This window comes from Columba livia, chromosome 23 (assembly GCF_036013475.1).
Source record: "Columba livia isolate bColLiv1 breed racing homer chromosome 23, bColLiv1.pat.W.v2, whole genome shotgun sequence".
Classification (NCBI taxonomy): Eukaryota; Metazoa; Chordata; class Aves; order Columbiformes; family Columbidae; genus Columba; species Columba livia.
In genome coordinates, this window is record NC_088624.1 from 4,053,438 (window position 1) to 4,070,101 (window position 16,664).

A 16,664-nucleotide genomic window follows, 5' to 3' on the forward strand; every position below is an offset into this window, starting at 1 on the left:
TATTATTACGATATCGAATGCCTTGGGGTGTGTTGGAGGGAGAAATGTTTTCTCTGACCATGGGACGTGTAAATGCCCCATCTCATTGCTCATTGCCCCTGTGTGTGGTCTTGGTTGGACCTGCCATCCTCAGCAGGACATGGTGGTCTCATCATGCACAAGAGACCCCCTGGGCTGGTTCCCCCTGGTACATCCAACCCAGACAAGATCCCAGAGCTTCTGCTCTGCTCCTGGACAAGTCTCTTGGAGCCTTTAGTGCCTCACGGCAATGACCCCCAACTACAGGAGCAATAGGAGATGTTGCTGCAGGGTCAGCCAAGGAGACAGGTGGGTTTGGGGGAGATGCAGCCCCCCAAACTGCCCCACACTAGGCTCTGAGGGTCATAGAATAGTATGGGTGGAAAGGACCTTCCCAGCTCCTCCAGTGCCCCCCCTGCCATGAGCAGGGACATCTTCACCAGCTCAGGTTGCTCAGAGCCCCGTCCAGCCTGGCCTGGGATGTCTCCAGGGATGGTTCATCTACCCCCTCTCTGGCCAACCTGGGCCAGGCTCTCACCACCCTCAGGGCAACAATTCCTTCCTCATGGCCAGTCTGAATCTCCCTCCTTTAGTTTCAAACCATCACCCCTTGTCCTACCACAACCGGCCCTGCTCAAAAGTCTGTCCCCATCTTTCTTCTTTCTTCTCAGCCCCTTTTAAGTCTGGAAAGGCCGCATTAAGGTCTCCCTGGAGCTTCTCTTCTCAGCTGAACACCCCAACTCTCTCACCTGTCCTCCCAGCAGAGCTGTTCCAAGCTCAGATCATTTCTGGGGCTCCTCTGGCCCTTCTCCAGCAGGTCCATGTCAAACCAGCCCCGCAGGAGCAGCTCAGCATCACAGGGACAAGGCAGCAGTGAGCAAAGGTGGTTTCTATGTCAACATGTGGCTGGAAGAGGAGTCACCTCTGGGACCTGCTGATGTCCCTGAGGACCAGGGCATGGCCTCACTGACTTGTTTTCTCTTGCTGGAACAGCTTGTCCCAGTACTGGCGTAGTTCAAGTTGAGCCTCGTGGTTCCCACGCAGGTAAGGGGTGGCAAGGAGGAGGAGGCAAGAGCCACCATCCCTGTCCTCCTGCAGCAGAGGAAAGGACAGCGGAGAAACCCAAGCCCTGATGAATAGGGATGGGGTGGGGAAGGGAACAGCTGCTCTGCTCTGCCCGTGAGACATGGCGTGGCCCAGGGGAAGGGACATGGGAACAGGGGATGCTCCCTGTGAGACCATCAGGTCTCCCTACATCCCTTATCACTTGGTACTACAGATACAGGGGACTTCAAGGTGAGACCGAGCCCCTCGGGACCAGGCCTGTGCCTGTTTGAAGATGCCCAGGTGCCTGCAGGCAGCACAGTGGGGTCATTTGGCCAATGTCTCTGCAAAACATCGTTAGTTTGTGCCCTGCTCCCAGGTTTGCCCCACAGGGAAACCCCAGGCACCTCCAGCACCCCTGCCTGGCTCGTCACAGCTCCTGTCTCCAAACCCAGGGCTCGACAAACCACGTACATGGGCATCGCCCATCATTTCTGCCTTGCTGGGATGTCGCAGCAAGACCAGGGTGACGGCCACAGGGACTTGGCAGCTCCAGTGTACAGCACAACCTGCCTCCTCTACCAGGAGAAGACAACTCTCCCATCATCTCTTTTTCCCTGCTGGGGTGAGTGTTTCTCTGGAAACCTTTATTTCTCCTCTTTCTTGCTTCATATCCCCTCAGGCAAGGCTTAGGCTGGTTCCCAGCAGCTGCCGGATGCTCAGAACCACCAAAATACCACCAAACCTGCAGAAGGTGAGGGTTTGGGGAGGCCCTGGGGCAGAGAAACCCAGGCTCTGGGGACCAGCACAATGGGCAAAAGTACCTAAAAGTGTTTTTCACATGGAGTTACAGTTCAGTGCTCGTCCGTGTCCGGTAAAACACGGCATGGAGGGAAACTGAATTATTGCCTCAGAGCAGAGGAGGACAGATCTTGCATCAGGGTGCCACGTTGTGCTTTGGCTGTGTCCAAAGGACTCATGGAGAAGGGTCTTTGTCATGGCAAAGGGGTGTGGAGTGGCCATGGCTGGCACCCAGGGAGGGGACACCTTGTTTTGGCCACCTCTCTCTTCTAGACGCTGTCTCCCTGGGGACATCCCTTGTGCTCAGCACAGGTTCTGCATCACTGAGTGCTTTGCAGATGGACTCATAGAATGGTGGAATTGTTTTGGTTGGAAGAGACCCTCAAGATCGAGTCCAACCATTCCCCACCCCTGGCACTGCCCATGTCCTGACAACCTCATGTCTGTCTGTCCAACCCTCCAGGGATGGTGACTCCAGCACTGCCCTGGGCAGCCTGTTCCAATGCCCCACAGCCCTTTGGGGAAGAAATTGTTCCCCACATCCAACCTCAACCTCCCCTGGCGCAACTTGAGGCCGTTTCCTCTGCTCCTGGCGCTTGTTCCTGGGGAGCAGAGCCCAACACCCTCCACAACACAACCTCCTTTCAGATAGTTTCATCTCCAGCTCTGGTGCGGGCCCACAGCGGTCATGTCCAGCTCCACCATGACAAGTAGAGCCTGGGGACACGCGGCTGGATGGTGCCCAGGGCGCAGGCACCAATCCACCCCAGCGTCTGTGACACATTCAAAACCAGCCCCGAGGGGAAAGTCCCCACGGAGGAGGATTTACATGAGCAGGAAAGGGGCCGCCTCATGTAGCAGCAGCTTTGCCATTTTTAGGTACGGAGGCTGAGCCAGTCAGCACTGCCACCGTGTTTTTTAGCAGAAACTGGACATTTCCCTGCCGTTTGCGATGAACAATGGCTGATTTCTGCAGGACGCTCTGGTTGCTCCAGGCGAACCTCTGGCTGATGGCTCTGGTCACAGGTAGGTATGAAACACGGGTTTTCGAGTTTGAGAGCAAGGAAACATCCACCCAACCGATGCACCTTGAGCGGTGTAAGGGGCTTCACCCAGCGCCGGCTTCAAATCATTTAGTTTTAATTGATTTCTTGCAATAACTATTCTCAGTCCTGTTTCGTGCAGTGAAGCATCCTAGGGTGCAGTAGAGTCAGGGGGGACCCACCGGGGCCTGGGGCTTGGTGTGTACCTCAGGTTTTGGGTTGATTTTGGGTTTTTCATCCCGTTGGGGTGCAGAGATGGGATGCAACCATCTCACCCCCCAGCACAGGAGATTTCTGCACCCCCGGTGCTGAGTGGGTGCAGACTGGTTGCAAGTGCCAAGGAAGAAGAGTTGGGTTTTGTGTCATTTTGGGTTTCTTACCATGTATTGCTCTCGGATGCCTGAGGACAGGGCGAGCACATTGCTGAGGCCACGGCCAAGCCACGTCCCTTTGCTCTATAGGGTTTCAGTGCCAAGGAGTGAGAGAAATGGGTGGGAAAAGGCTTTGGGGGTGATTTGGGGGATCTGTGTGCACACCCCTGTGCTGTTCCCCTTTGCACCCCTGTGGAGAAGCAGCAGCTGAACCCAGGACACAACTCCCGTCCCCTTCCAACCCCTCTTGCTTGGTGCAGGGACACCCACAAAAACCTGCAACAGATCCCACCCTCATCTGGGGACAATTGTGCCTGTGGGGGAAAGGACATTTAAAGAGCTTCTCTTGGGTGGCCACGCAAGTCCAGCACGGATTTGAGGTTGCAGGGTTTCATCCTGGCTCTCGTGGTGGTCACCATGGAGATATTTATGAACATCAATAAGATGCCTCTCAGCTTCTCTTCTCCAGGTTGAACAGATCTTCTCTCAGCCTTTCTTCATCACAAAGATGCTCCAGACACTTCAGCATCTTTGTAGCCCTCACTGGTCCCTCTTCAGTAATTCTTTGTCCTTCTTAAACTGGGGAACCCAGCACTGGACCCAGTTCTGCAGATGTGACCTCACCAGGGTATAGCAAAGGGGGTTCAACCTCCCTTGACCTACTGGCCACACTCTTCCTCACACACCCCATGTACCATTGGCCTTCTTGGCCACACAGACACATCGCTGGCTCAAAATTGAACCTTCCTTATGCTGGGGGGTGAGTTTTGCAGCTGCTGGGAGGTAGTGCAGCCCCCGCCCCCGTGCCAGCTTCCCCGCGGTGGGGTTTGGTGAAGATTCGCTGGGCACTGAAGCGATGAGGTAAACAGGGCTGGGGCTTCCTGCCCAGCTGCGGCAAGAGGAACCGAGGCACCGGAGCACCCATGGGTGCCGGGGGGTCGCTGCCTCACCCCACTTCCTGCACTGCATGACAGGGCCTGTGGCTCCATCCAGCCCTTGTCCCAGGGGGCTGCATGGTCTGAGAGTCCCCCAGGACATCACAGGGCTCTGAGCCCAGGGAAACCCCATCAGGGAAAGTGTTTCTGTTTGATTCAGTGAATTGAGAGTGTCAATGAAGAGATTTGAGTCTGTCTGGAGCCTTTCTGAAAGGTCAGAGCCTGGGAGGAGGTTCGTAGCAAAGGCAGGTTTTGCTGAGACGTCAACCAGAAAGCAGCTTCAAGGAAATTCAGGAAATGGGATGGAAATAGATGGGTTTACACCCAAAACTCCGCTGCTCTTTGTCCTCTGAGTGGGGCTCTGGTTGATGCTGCCAAGGGCTTCATCCCACATGGAGTGGGCACAAAGGACCCATGGCACGTGTAGGACATGGACTTGTCCTACATGAGCTCTTGGTTGCTCTCTTATGGACCTTCTCCTGTCTTGCAGGTGGGATCTCGGCCAACATGACCATTGCTGGGAACAGCACGGGTAACAGCACAGGTAACAGCTCAGACCCACTGGGCTCCGTCCCTACATGTGTCCCCAGGGTCCCTCCCTTCCCCACTGGCTGCACCGTGAAGAGCAGAAGATGTCCCACCACCCACCACCCTTCCCCATCACAGAGGCAATTCCCAGGCTGTGACCTTGTCCCCGGCATTTCCCAGCCCTATGCTTTGCTCTCCCTCTGCAAACTGGACCTGCTTTGTCTTTCCTAAGGTGGTTTTTCTTCTGCATTTGCACAGCACGTTGCATGAGGGGGATGTTGCTAGGGACCAGGGTCTGGACTCAGGCACATGGCGCTCGTGACATTCCCACACATGGGGTATTAAACACGAACTTTGAGACCCAAAACATGGGCAAAAATACAAAATACAACAAAATGCAAAAAATATGGCAGTGTGGGAGATGCCAGCTGGGACAATGGGTCTGTGCTAGTGAAGACTTCCTGGTGTGTGTCCATTCAGGGTGTAATTTTGGAGCTAGGACTAATGAGATGTGCACAGAGAGGGGTGGGAGCAGCAAAATATTATTCCAGTGCAGCCATTCCCACAGAAAACTGGAATTCCCATTAAAAGCGTGTTTTCCCCAAAAGTCTCTGATTTCTACCCCCAGATGATGACGATTCACAAAAACAAAGCTGAACGCTCAAAAAGCAGTGTAATCCATGAAAACAAAAAGCTCTTGATTTGGGAGATGCCAGAGGGGTTCTCGTGGGAGCAGCTGTTTTTCTGACACTCCCCGGGCACCAGGTCCTTGCTGATATGACTGCCCTTGTCCCCTGGCAGGTGGCGAATGTCCCATGGTCCATCAGCATCTACGCTACGTGGTGGCCAAGAAGAACATGCCCGTCCACTTCATCTGCTACACCCAGGAGCCCCAGAGCATGCAGTGGTACAAAACGGTGAAGGACAGTGATGAAATCCTTGAACTGGACCACAACACCTCCCACTACCATGTCGAGAGGAAACCCAGCTTCATCAACTTCACCATCTTCAGGATCAGCTACAAGGACAACGGCATCTACGTGTGCGACAGCAAGAACCTCACGGTGGAGAAGCAGCAGCCACACGGGTGCGGGACAGAGCTGAGAGTTGTGGGTGAGTGGGAGTTCTGTCCACCCCAGGAGATGCTCGTTCTCCTTCTCTCACCCTTTCCCCCTTCCTATGAACCCCGCATCATGCTCCTGTGCACCACCATGCTGGTGGGACCCCTTCAGATACAGCTGTAGATGCTCCGTGGCACCACAGAGGTTCCTTGGCTCGTTGTCAGGATAACCCCCCTGGTTTGCCCTGGCACATCCATTCTGTAGAAACACATCCCAGGGGCTGCATCCCCTTAATAAATCAGATTTATCCAGCTCCTGGCCAGTGGTGGGTCCTGCCCAAGGTGTCTCATCCCAGAGCTGGTCCCTGATGCCAGGGGGTAGTTTGCGATGCTCTGGTCTTTTCCAAGGGGGAGGACATGTCAACCATGTCATAGAATCATAGAATCATTTTGGTTGGGAAAGACCCCCAAGATCAAGGAGTCCAACCGTTTCCCCACCCCAGCACTACCCCATGTCTTGAGAACCTCATCTCCATCTGTCCAACCCTCCAGGGATGGTGACTCCAGCACTGCCCTGGGCAGCCTGTTCCAATGCCCCACAGCCCTTTGGGGAAGAAATTGTTCCCCGGATCCAACCTCAACCTCCCCTGGTGCAACTTGAGGCCATTTCCTCTCTTCCTCTCACGTCCCCCCATCTGCTCTGCTGACACACCAGCCTGTGGCCATGCTGAGCTCGTCCCCGTTCCCGGGAGCCTGACACAGAGGTGGGACTCGGGGCTCTCCCTGTGCTGCTGTTCTCAGGTTACAGCAACATCCAGCAGATCCAGAACAGGAACACCCTGAAAGACGCCATCATCATCATCCAGTCCATCCTCCTGGTCATCTTCATCAGTGTCCCCGTGCTCATCTTCCTAGATAAAGTAAGTGATGGCACCTCTGGCAGTAGGGGTGTCCCCAGGGGCAGGACACTACCAGGGATGACTACAGGCAGGCACTGGGTTTGGAGCTGTTACCTGGGAGCGTGGCTTGTGAAACTGGGAAATTAGCATCTAAACTGGGGTGTGTGGGATGCCTGGCTTTGCCTGGGGGAGTGGTGGGACATGGCCTGGGGAGACAAGGCTGGGGACAGGGTGTCATAGAATGATTTTTGGTTGGAAAAGACCCTCAGGATCACCCAGTCCAACCGTTAACCCAACCCTGGCACTGACTCATGTCCCTGAGAACCTCATCTATGCATGGGATGGAAGATGCCAGTTGGTTTTGGTGACACTCAACCTGTGACTTTCCTCTCCATAGGGTGACGGCAAGGAAAGGCCGGAGGAGGAGCACACCTATGAGGTACTGCTGCATTAATTGTAGAAGTAGCTCTATATAATATCAACCTGACCCTTGAAAAAACAGGTTGTGGCCTTGCTGGGTGTCTGCTCAGCACCACCAGCCCTTGAGGGCACATAGGAGCATCTTCCTCCCAAGTTCTGGCACATCAGCCATGGGGAGCTGCTCATAAAACTGAGCCAAGCTCTGAGCACATCCAGCCACCCATCCCCATCTTCTCCCCTCTCACAACCTGCCTCAGTCTCTGGGGGAACAACCTAGAGATGGGTCCCCACTTGGGGACACCAAGGGGAGATGGGCTGTGGCCAAAACCATGGTGTCCCCCCGCCATGTCTCAACATCCTTCTTCTTGGCGCAGGGCCTGGCGGTGGAGCAGATGGCCACCTACGAAGACATCACTCCTTTCCGGGACGTGAAGGCCAAGTGGACAGTCGGGGAGCACCCGGGCGAGGAGTGAGGGGGTCCTGCGCCTACCACCCTGCCAGCACCCTGCCCTGGACCACAGCTCTGATGGACACCTGGATCCTGGGCTGCAAACCACCTCCAGCCGCATCGCACAGAGCTCAGGTCCTGCTGCCCTTGGGTGCTCGCTTTGCCGTGTCCAGGCTGTGCCCACCACAGCTCCTGCTGACGAACCCCTAAAGCCTATGTAGAAATTAGGAGCCACCTACAGACCCCCCCCAATAGCAAACTGCCCCCAAAGCCCAGCCCTACATCACGGCACTGAGCTCCCGCATGGTTAATGCCATGGAAGTACCAGAGTGGGTGGTGGGGCTCCACCAGCCCCTCCATCCCTGGGACGGAGAGGACCAGGCTTGGGCAGTGTCCACACTGCAGGGACCCTCCTGAGCTGTGAGACCCCCCTGCAGCCCTGGCAGAGGAGCCAAGGTGAGCAGCACCATGGGGGTGTTATGAGAAGAAGACGTGGGGTCACTGCCCAGCTCTAAAGCCATGGATGTGTCTATGCCCAACTGGCTGTTGTCTGAGATGAAGGAACCTCCAAAATCCTTTCTTTCTCCCCAAAGACTACAGAAAATCTGGGGAGACAGCTCTTACCCAGAAGGTCTTTCTCAAATCTTGCTCTTCTCCAGACAAGAGTTTTCCCATGTCACCAGGACATCCCCGTGGTAAAGGACACATGCAATCTCAGAACCTACGGGAAAGATGTAAATTGTGGGACACAAACATCCAACTTCTTTTTGAAGTCCTAATAAAGGTCATGGGTAAATTCACCTCCTGCTCCATCCTACCGCACCTGGTCCAAGGGTCTCCAACAACCCTGATGCCAGAGATGGTGGGATGCCCTGGGAATAAGGAGCAGCTTTTCCTGGGTCTAGCTTAGCTAGAACCCAAACTTCACCTCATCAGGGCCCCAAAAGCAGGCAGGGATGTAAAGATATAAGGGATATAAAGCCAAGAGCAGCTTTGGGGCTCTCCTGGAAGCTCTCACTCAACACGTGCGGGGGGATGGACCTCCACGGTCCCGAGACGTCAGCTTGGGATGAGAGACAAAGCCCATGGAACCGAAGCAGGAGAACAGGGCCCTGTGCCAGCAGCTCCGCTCCCAGTTACATCTGGTCTTGTGAGAGAAACTAAGAAACATCTGGAGAGGAACAGGGCGGCGCTAATTGGTTTTGTTAATAAAAACTATCTTGGCGTGGTGGCAGCAGCTGGGTGGGTGATGGGCCTCGGGGGGGTCTGGAGAGGCGGGTTTGTCCCCTACAAAAGCTCCTGCACCCCTATGGCTTGTGACATTTTAATCCCCGAGGAGAGGAAAACACGACCGCTCCGTTCCCGAAACTGCCGGCAGAAAAGGGAGGGTAAAATCATGAGGAAACGGGCATTTTCAAGCAGGGATAGCTCTTGTTTACCACTAAGCCACCCTTCATGGAAAACTGGGATTGATTCTAAATAGCATAAAATGGAATTCAATCTAAACAGCACAAAACCCAGCATTTTAAGGTTGATGTTTTACTAGTTAAATAAATATATCACAAGTTAGTTGCATGCATATGTATATAAATGTTACCTAAACATGTTTTGTTTATTACATTGATTGATTAAAGGGGTATTCACAGTGAGAGAAGTGAACAGGCTGTTGGCGGTTTCCGCATTTGCCCCAATTTTAGGACCAGCAGAGCTCATCCCACCACCCCTTGGTTTCAGTTATAGAATGGAAGAGGAAGGCAAATTTTCTGGCCTTCCCAGTTCCCAACCGCTCTCTCAGCTCCATGCAAACAACTTGCACAACTGACTTAACTGAATAACATGAAAAAGAGGAGAATCCGCTGTTTGCACCTGGAGAGGAAGCCACCGATGTCAAAAGCAGTTTCAGCCACCCCAGTGCCGCTCAGCCACCCCTTTAGCCTCGAGTTTGGGCTTAGTTTAAAACGCCAGAAGCAAATGAGTATTTCTGTAGTGCTGGTGTTTTATTTTAAATGCAATCTTTCTTTTAAGTGCAGAAAGGCCACAATAAGGTCTCCCCAGAGCCTTCTCTGCTCCAAGAAAGTTGCTTCACTTGTTTGGATGCTGCTGGTGATGCTCAGGGTGAGGCGGGTGGACCCGGGACCACCCTGAAGAGAACTGAGTTTTGGGTTGGTTATTTTTCCTCTTTCAAAAATAAAATAGAAAAGGAAATTGGAAATTACACAGTGTCACGCTGCTTTGGGAGATGCTGTTTTGGGTGGCAAACGCAGGCATTTGAGAGCTAGAAACACGCCAGGCTGATATTTGAGAGCTGCTTATGCAACTGTAATTGTCACGCTCTGCCTTCCCCATGGCGCTTCTGCCTCATTTAATGCCCCGAGATGATCGGGGACAAACCAGTTCTCCATGTCTGGATCATCCTGGTATCTCCATGCTTGGCTGCAACATAAAGAAAATGTTCATTTAGCACCATGTTTTGAGTAATAGAGCTAGAGAGGCAGCAAGCGATGGGCAGGACGCGGGTGCAAGGGGCTGTACCAATCTGCAGCTCCTGAGCATCATCATTATCAGGCAGCAGAACATGTGCTGGGCTGCTCTGCTCATCTCAGACAAATATTGACATATTTAAACACAATGTGGAGCAGAAAAACACACCCAGGTGTTGCTGGCTATTGGGTGACGGGATACCTGATAGCTGCAGGACCCACTGTTCCCTTTTCTCTAGGGTCTGACATTTATTCGGTGACAGCACCATGTGCAAACACCCGGGTGCTTCTCGGAACAGATCACGCTCTTCACGGCGTGTTTATTAACCAGTTCTTGCACCCTCTGCTCCAGCTGACCTGGGGATGATGCTGCTTCACAGAAACCGGAGCCACAGGGGCACCGTAAACCCAGTGCCCGGTGTGCCAAACCACCCCCCCTGATCAGGAAATAGTCCCCAAACCCTGGACGAAGGGCCAAAACAGGGTGGTTTGGGGCGATCAGTGCCTCACGGGGAGCAAAAATCCTTTAAGACCCTCCTGGGGTTGCCCATTGCAGGTTCTGCCTTGTTTTGCTCAACAGCAGGGATGGGAGCGCTGTGACCCCTGCTCGTCCCCATCGTTGTGTCAAAAATAGAGGAACAAGCGCCAGGAGCAGAGGAAATGGCTTCAAGTTGCGTCAGGGGAGGCTGAGGTTGGATCTTGGGGATAATTTCTTCCCCAAAGGGCTGTGGGGCATTGGAACAGGCTGCCCAGGGCAGTGCTGGAGTCACCATCCCTGGAGGGCTGGACAGACGGACATGAGGTTCTCAGGACATGAGGCAGTGCTGGGGTGGGGGAACAGTTGGACTCGATGATCTTAAAGGTCCTTTCCAACCAAAATGATTCAATGACTCTATCATCTCTTCCCCATCTCCTCTACCTCCTTCCCAGCTGAGGACGTGACAAACCTCCCAGCGCGCTGGCATCTGGATTCGCACCGGTCAAGCTGGTGCCCAAACAACCACAAGCTCTTGGTCACACCTCTGGCAAACCAGCTCACCAAAGCTATTTACTGAACTTAAGAAGTGTTGATAGCATGAAATAAATTAACTGGAAAAATGGGATTCATCTGACAACATCCAGCTTTATCCCCACTAACAATAAAGGGGAAAACATCCCCAAATTCTCCCGAACTGGGCAGTCAGCCCCGTTAACTGGGACAAGGCTGTAGAGACAGGAGGAACGATCAGGTGGATTTTTGATCCCCTGTGGCAAATTCCTGTCCCTGATTTGGGACAGGTCTTCCAATGATGATAAAACCTTTATTTGTAATAAACAGCAGAATATGGTGAAATCATTCAACACCTATTTCAACCTCAAGCAAACAACCTCCCCAACCTTTCCATCTATGTATAAATGACTACAATTAGGTAGCACCATTGCGAACACTCGTGCATTTATGCACGGAGAAGATACAGAGATGTTGTTGTAATCATGAACACATATATACATTTTAAACAGACCCCTTCCTATATAAGGGGTGGCTCAGCCGAGATGAAAGGAGGAAACATTCCCCGTCAAGCAACACCTGAGCAACGCACCGGGCAGAAATGGCTCCAGGTACTTCTCTTTATTTCGGTTTTTAAAGGGTTGTCAGTGAGGCTGCACATGTAGGGTGATGGGAGATGAGGATGGGGTGCTGCTGCGGTGGGTTATGCACACTCAGCACCAAATTAAACTCAGCCCTAAATTAAAACACAACAATTTATAAATCAATGAAATCAATGAGAAATAATACCGTTCCGTACAGACTGACTTTAATTCATCAATTATCTTAGGCAGTCTTTAACCAAAACTGGGCAAGGAGAGGGTGGAGAACATAAAGAATAAGGTCAAGCTACAATTATAATAGTTATTATTAACAAAAATGTTGGCAGGGATATTAAAACTCATATTCAGAGCTTAAGGCAGGAATCAGGATGATGTCCTACAGGCTCCATGGCATTCCTCCACTGAAAGGTGTTGCTCTGAGATTAACTTTGTGGTCTCCGAGCGCAGATGGACAGTTGTGTGAGTTAGATGTCACAGGCTGAAAACCTTTAGACTTGACAAAGATCACCGAATTCTACAGGTGTGTCCCAGAGAGAAAAAAGCAGCTGATCACAGCACAGGTAACGTCAGATGGGGTTCTTAGGGACATTTTTTAGTGGTGGACTTGGCAGTGTTGGGTTAACGTTTGGACTGGGTGATCTTAGAGGTCTTTTCCAACCAAAATGATTCTATGAATCTCTGATTCTATCATCCCTCATCCCAGACAGCTGGTTTCACACCAGCAGCATGGTGTAGACCAAGGCCAACATGAGGTACTGGTGGGAGCTCACCTGGTCCTCACCATCCCCTGCTTGCTCACGCAATGAAAAGGGCACCATGCTCTCCTCATGAGGGCAAGGCCTTCGGAAAAACATGAGTATTTTAGGGAAAACCACTGTGACACACTCTAGTTTTCATTGAGGAACAATGACCCTTCAGCCAGGAAGATGTTGCTTAGAACAGTATGGGCCTTGAGGACACGTCTAGTCAAAGGTGACATGGTTTTATTTGACTTTGTGGAATCAAACGAGATGTTCAGGAAGGTCAGAAGAGGCTGGGAGTCAGCTCCCAGGTGCCACCTCTGTCCTCAGCACAGTCCCCAAGGGTCGCGAACACCTTTCCTCTCCGCTTTGACGCAGGGTCGTGGTTTTCTCCTCTCTTCATCGCCGTGGTGGCCCTGGGGCTGCAGTGGCCCCAAGAAGCCGCCACCTTCCCGGCCATGCCCCTCTCCAACCTGTTTGCCAACGCCGTGCTGAGGGCTCAGCACCTTCACCTCCTGGCTGCCGAGACGTACAAAGAGTTCGTAAGTGTTGTGGCCTCCGGGCAGCTCCTCCACATTAGCTTGAGGGTTTCAGGACTGCACCATGGCTTCCCACCCACCAGAGCTTCCTACAAACGGAGACTTTTCAACTCTTAGTGTCTTCTCCATCAGCTCTTGCTGAGGGGAAAGGGTATCAATAGGATGGCACCACCTCACAGCTCTCTGACCCTGCACACATCTGCTCCTTGGGCAAACCCAACCCAAGTGTGGGTCCAGCTTAGCACCTTGGCTTAGCAAGAGGAAGAATGTTAGGTTCAGTTGCTACTGTGCACACAAGTGGACTCCCGCTCCTCCCTGCCAACCCCGTGCAGAGACACCTTATGTCTCACATTAATTTCTTGCAAAAATTAACTATTCAGGACAGCTTGGGAAAGTGTCTGTGGTCTTTTTGCTGTACACGGGCAGCAGATCTGAGAGTATTTGTGATGTCTCCACAGGAACGCACCTATATTCCAGAGGACCAGCGACACACCAATAAAAACTCTCAGGCATTTTGTTACTCAGAAACCATCCCTGCGCCCACGGGGAAGGATGATGCCCAGCAGAAATCGGTAAGTTCTCTCCCCCTGTTTGAAGAGCCCGGCTGTGCTGCCTTACACAACAGAGGGTTTCCACCTCTGAGCACTTCTTTGCTTCCTCAGGTGTCATTCTTGCTCTGCCTTTTCACTATTTAAGCCCTATATAAAGAAAGAAAGAGTCTTCTTAGACTGTAAAACTGTTACCTGCATAGGATAGATGGTTGGGTGGCTCCCAGCTTGCAAACTTGCCTGTATCTGCTGAAGCTGGAAGAGCGGTGGCACATCTCTGGGTCACCTCCAGGCTATTTGGAGGGAGAAAGTAACTTTCTTCTTTTCTTAATTTTAGGACATGGAGCTGCTTCGGTTTTCGCTGGTTCTCATCCAGTCCTGGCTGAGCCCGGTGCAATACCTAAGCAAGGTGTTCACAAACAACCTGGTTTTTGGGACCTCAGACAGAGTGTATGAGAAACTAAAGGACCTAGAAGAAGGAATCCAAGCTCTGATGAGGGTAAGTTGCAGGATGTAGCACGACTATAAAATACCGGTGATCTCCTAGACACAGGGCACTCAGCTATCAGGGTCTTCCAAAGACCATGAGAAATCTCCTCTGAAGACCAAAGGCCTTTGATTATCTTAAAATGATGAGATCATGACAACCCCCATTGCACATATGTCACTGGGGAGTGTAAGAAAACACATCACGAATGTTCATAGCACTGGTGTAATGACCAGGAAGATCACAGTAGGCCAGACCCAAAGTGTTTTTAAGCCCAGCACCAAACAATACTCAATGAATTAAAGCTGCTGTACAAACAGCAACATAAGGATGTTCGGCTGCATCTTTGTGCAAATACTTTAACGTGGAGTATATTTTAAGAAGTTTGCAACCTGGCTGCAAGGGCTCACAGCATTTTATAAGAATAACACATATAAGTCTGTGTACAAATGGAAGCCTATGCTCTGATATTTCTCTCTTGCAGCACCCAGGCAGCTGAGAGCTGCAGCAAGATCTTCGTCAAGGGTCGCTCTTAATTTTTCCTTTGTTATTTTAAACGAAATCCCTTTTCAGTTATGCGTCCTCTATAACTAAGTCCATCTGCCAGCATCATGTAGTTGGAGCTCTGAGACCTGTATCTATGAGCAATGAGTCTGGACAATTATTTATATCTTCTAACAGCTCAATAATTCCGAAAGTTGGGCTCTGAGACTAAACAGAGCTCTTCTGTCTGGCACTTCAGCTGGACTAAGTAGGTACATGTCAGGACCATTTCCAGATTTTGCTTTCCATTTGAAATGTGCTTGGGAAGCAGTACACAGAAACGAGATGAATAATCACATTTCACCCATTTATTACACTATTTTCTTAACCAAAAGCGTCCTGTTTACTGTGCCAGCTGGTGAGCAAAGGATGGTGGCAGATTGCGGATCTCTCAGCTCCAGATGCACGCAGCTTGGGTCTGGGTTAGAGCTTTGTTCTCTGGGAAAGTGGGAGAAAGAGAATTAATCGCACCGTTCCCCCTCTCCTTGGCCAGAGTAGATACAGAGAGACCCTGCACATTTTTGCCCTATTTTAAGACCCCCAAAGACACACTCCGCCCCCCCTGCAGCCTTGTGCCAGCTCCCTTCTCACTGGCAGCAATATATGCTGCATAATTACCCATCCCTGGAGGGGTTTAAAAGATGAGGAGATGCAGTTCTTAGGGATGTGGTTTAGTGTCGGTTAATAGTTGGACTTGATGATCTTGAGTGTCTCTTCCAGCCATAATAACTCAATGATTCCTGCATAGACGTAAACTCAAAAGTACCTTTGAAAAGCAATTAAAGGTGGGGAAAAACCCCAATCTCCTCTAAAACTAGATGGCAGCTCTGGCAATGGGTTTAAAAGATGTGGAGATGTGGTTTTAAGGATGTGGTTTAGTGCCAGTTAATGGTTGGACTTGGTGATCTTGAGTGTCTCTTCCAGCCAAAATGATTCCTGCATAGACATAAACTCAAAAGTACCTTTGAAAAGCAATTAAAGGTGGGGAAAACCTCAATCTCCTCTAAAACTAGATGGCAGCTCCAGCAACGGGTTTAAAATACGCGTAGATGTGGCTCTTAGGGACGTGGTTTAGTGCCGGTTAATGGGTGGACTTGATGATCTTGAGTCTCTCTTCCAGACATAATAACTTGATGATTCCTGCATAAACGTAAACTCAAAAGTACCTTTGAAAAGCAATTAAAGGTGGGGAAAACCCCAATCTCCTCTAAAACTAGATGGCAACTCCGGCAATGGGTTTAAAAGATGCGGAGATGTGGTTCTAAGGGACGTGGTTTAGTGGCAGTTAATGGGCGGGCTTGATGATCTTGAGTGTCTCTTCCAGCCATAATAACTCGATGATTCCTGTATAGACGTAAACTCAAAAGTACCTTTGAAAAGCAATTAAAGGTGGGGAAAACCCCAATCTCTAAAACTAGATGGCAGCCCTGGTAACATGTTCCTTGGAGGCTGCTCATCCCCAACCTCTCTCCATCCTCTCGTAGGAGCTGGAGGACCGGAGCCCACGGGGTCCCCAGATCCTCAAACCCACCTACGACAAATTTGACATCCACCTGCGCAACGAGGATGCGCTGATGAAGAATTACGGCTTGCTCGCCTGCTTCAAGAAGGACCTGCACAAGGTGGAGACCTACCTAAAGGTGATGAAGTGCCGGCGCTACGGAGAGGGAAACTGCACCGTTTGACAGAGGGGACGGGTCCCCGACCACCCCGGCCCTTCATTGGCCATGGATGCCCTGCTCCTTGTAAAGAAAATTGGAGAATAAACCTGCTACCTACTGACGGGGCTCTGGGTTTTGGGGGGCTGTGGGGACAGGACATTATGGGGGACAGGAGGGACAAGCTGTTGCCGGGGTGGATTTGGGGCTCAGAGTTGTGGATTTGGGGTTGGGGGGTGGATTTGTGGTGGATTTGGGACTGCAGGTTGTGGATATGGGGCTGGGTGGGGTGGATTTGGGACTGGTGGTTGTGGATTTGGGGCTAGAAGGGGCAGATTTGGGACTGGGGTTCATGGATTTGAGGCTGATTTGGGCCTGGGAGTTGCAGATTTGGGGCTGGACGGGGTGAATTCAGGGCTGGAGGAGGGGGAATTAGGGTGGATTTGGGACTGGATGTCACAAATATGGGGCTGAGGGTTGGATTTGGGGTGGATTTGGGCTTGGAGTCTGGA

The 16,664-nt window shown here is 51.6% G+C and overlaps 2 protein-coding genes across 2 annotated transcripts; both read left to right on the forward strand.

Annotated features, from left to right (window-relative positions):
* Positions 1–2,722: 2,722 nt before the first annotated feature.
* On the forward strand, positions 2,723–9,221 carry CD79B (CD79b molecule). The gene is made up of 6 exons (XM_065039789.1): positions 2,723–2,889; positions 4,703–4,756; positions 5,542–5,853; positions 6,602–6,720; positions 7,097–7,138; positions 7,494–9,221. The coding sequence occupies exons 1-6, from the start codon at positions 2,823–2,825 to the stop codon at positions 7,590–7,592; spliced, it is 693 nt and encodes a 230-aa protein (XP_064895861.1). The 5' UTR covers positions 2,723–2,822; the 3' UTR covers positions 7,593–9,221.
* A 2,237-nt stretch (positions 9,222–11,458) lies between these two features.
* Positions 11,459–16,276, forward strand: GH1 (growth hormone 1). The gene is made up of 5 exons (XM_065039790.1): positions 11,459–11,646; positions 12,756–12,919; positions 13,375–13,488; positions 13,802–13,963; positions 15,979–16,276. Exons 1-5 carry the CDS (start codon positions 11,637–11,639, stop codon positions 16,177–16,179), a joined length of 651 nt encoding a protein of 216 aa, XP_064895862.1. The 5' UTR covers positions 11,459–11,636; the 3' UTR covers positions 16,180–16,276.
* Positions 16,277–16,664: the final 388 nt, after the last annotated feature.

Coding starts and splice junctions, on each gene's coding strand:
- CD79B (XM_065039789.1), top strand. CDS start 2,823: ATGGCTGATTTCTGCAGGACGCTCTGGTTGCTCCAGGCGAACCTCTGG. Junction 4,757..5,541: donor CAGCACGGGTAACAGCACAG/GTAACAGCTCAG, acceptor GTCCCCTGGCAG/GTGGCGAATGTCCCATGGTC. Junction 6,721..7,096: donor TGCTCATCTTCCTAGATAAA/GTAAGTGATGGC, acceptor TCCTCTCCATAG/GGTGACGGCAAGGAAAGGCC.
- GH1 (XM_065039790.1), top strand. Junction 13,489..13,801: donor ATGATGCCCAGCAGAAATCG/GTAAGTTCTCTC, acceptor TCTTAATTTTAG/GACATGGAGCTGCTTCGGTT. Junction 13,964..15,978: donor GAATCCAAGCTCTGATGAGG/GTAAGTTGCAGG, acceptor ATCCTCTCGTAG/GAGCTGGAGGACCGGAGCCC.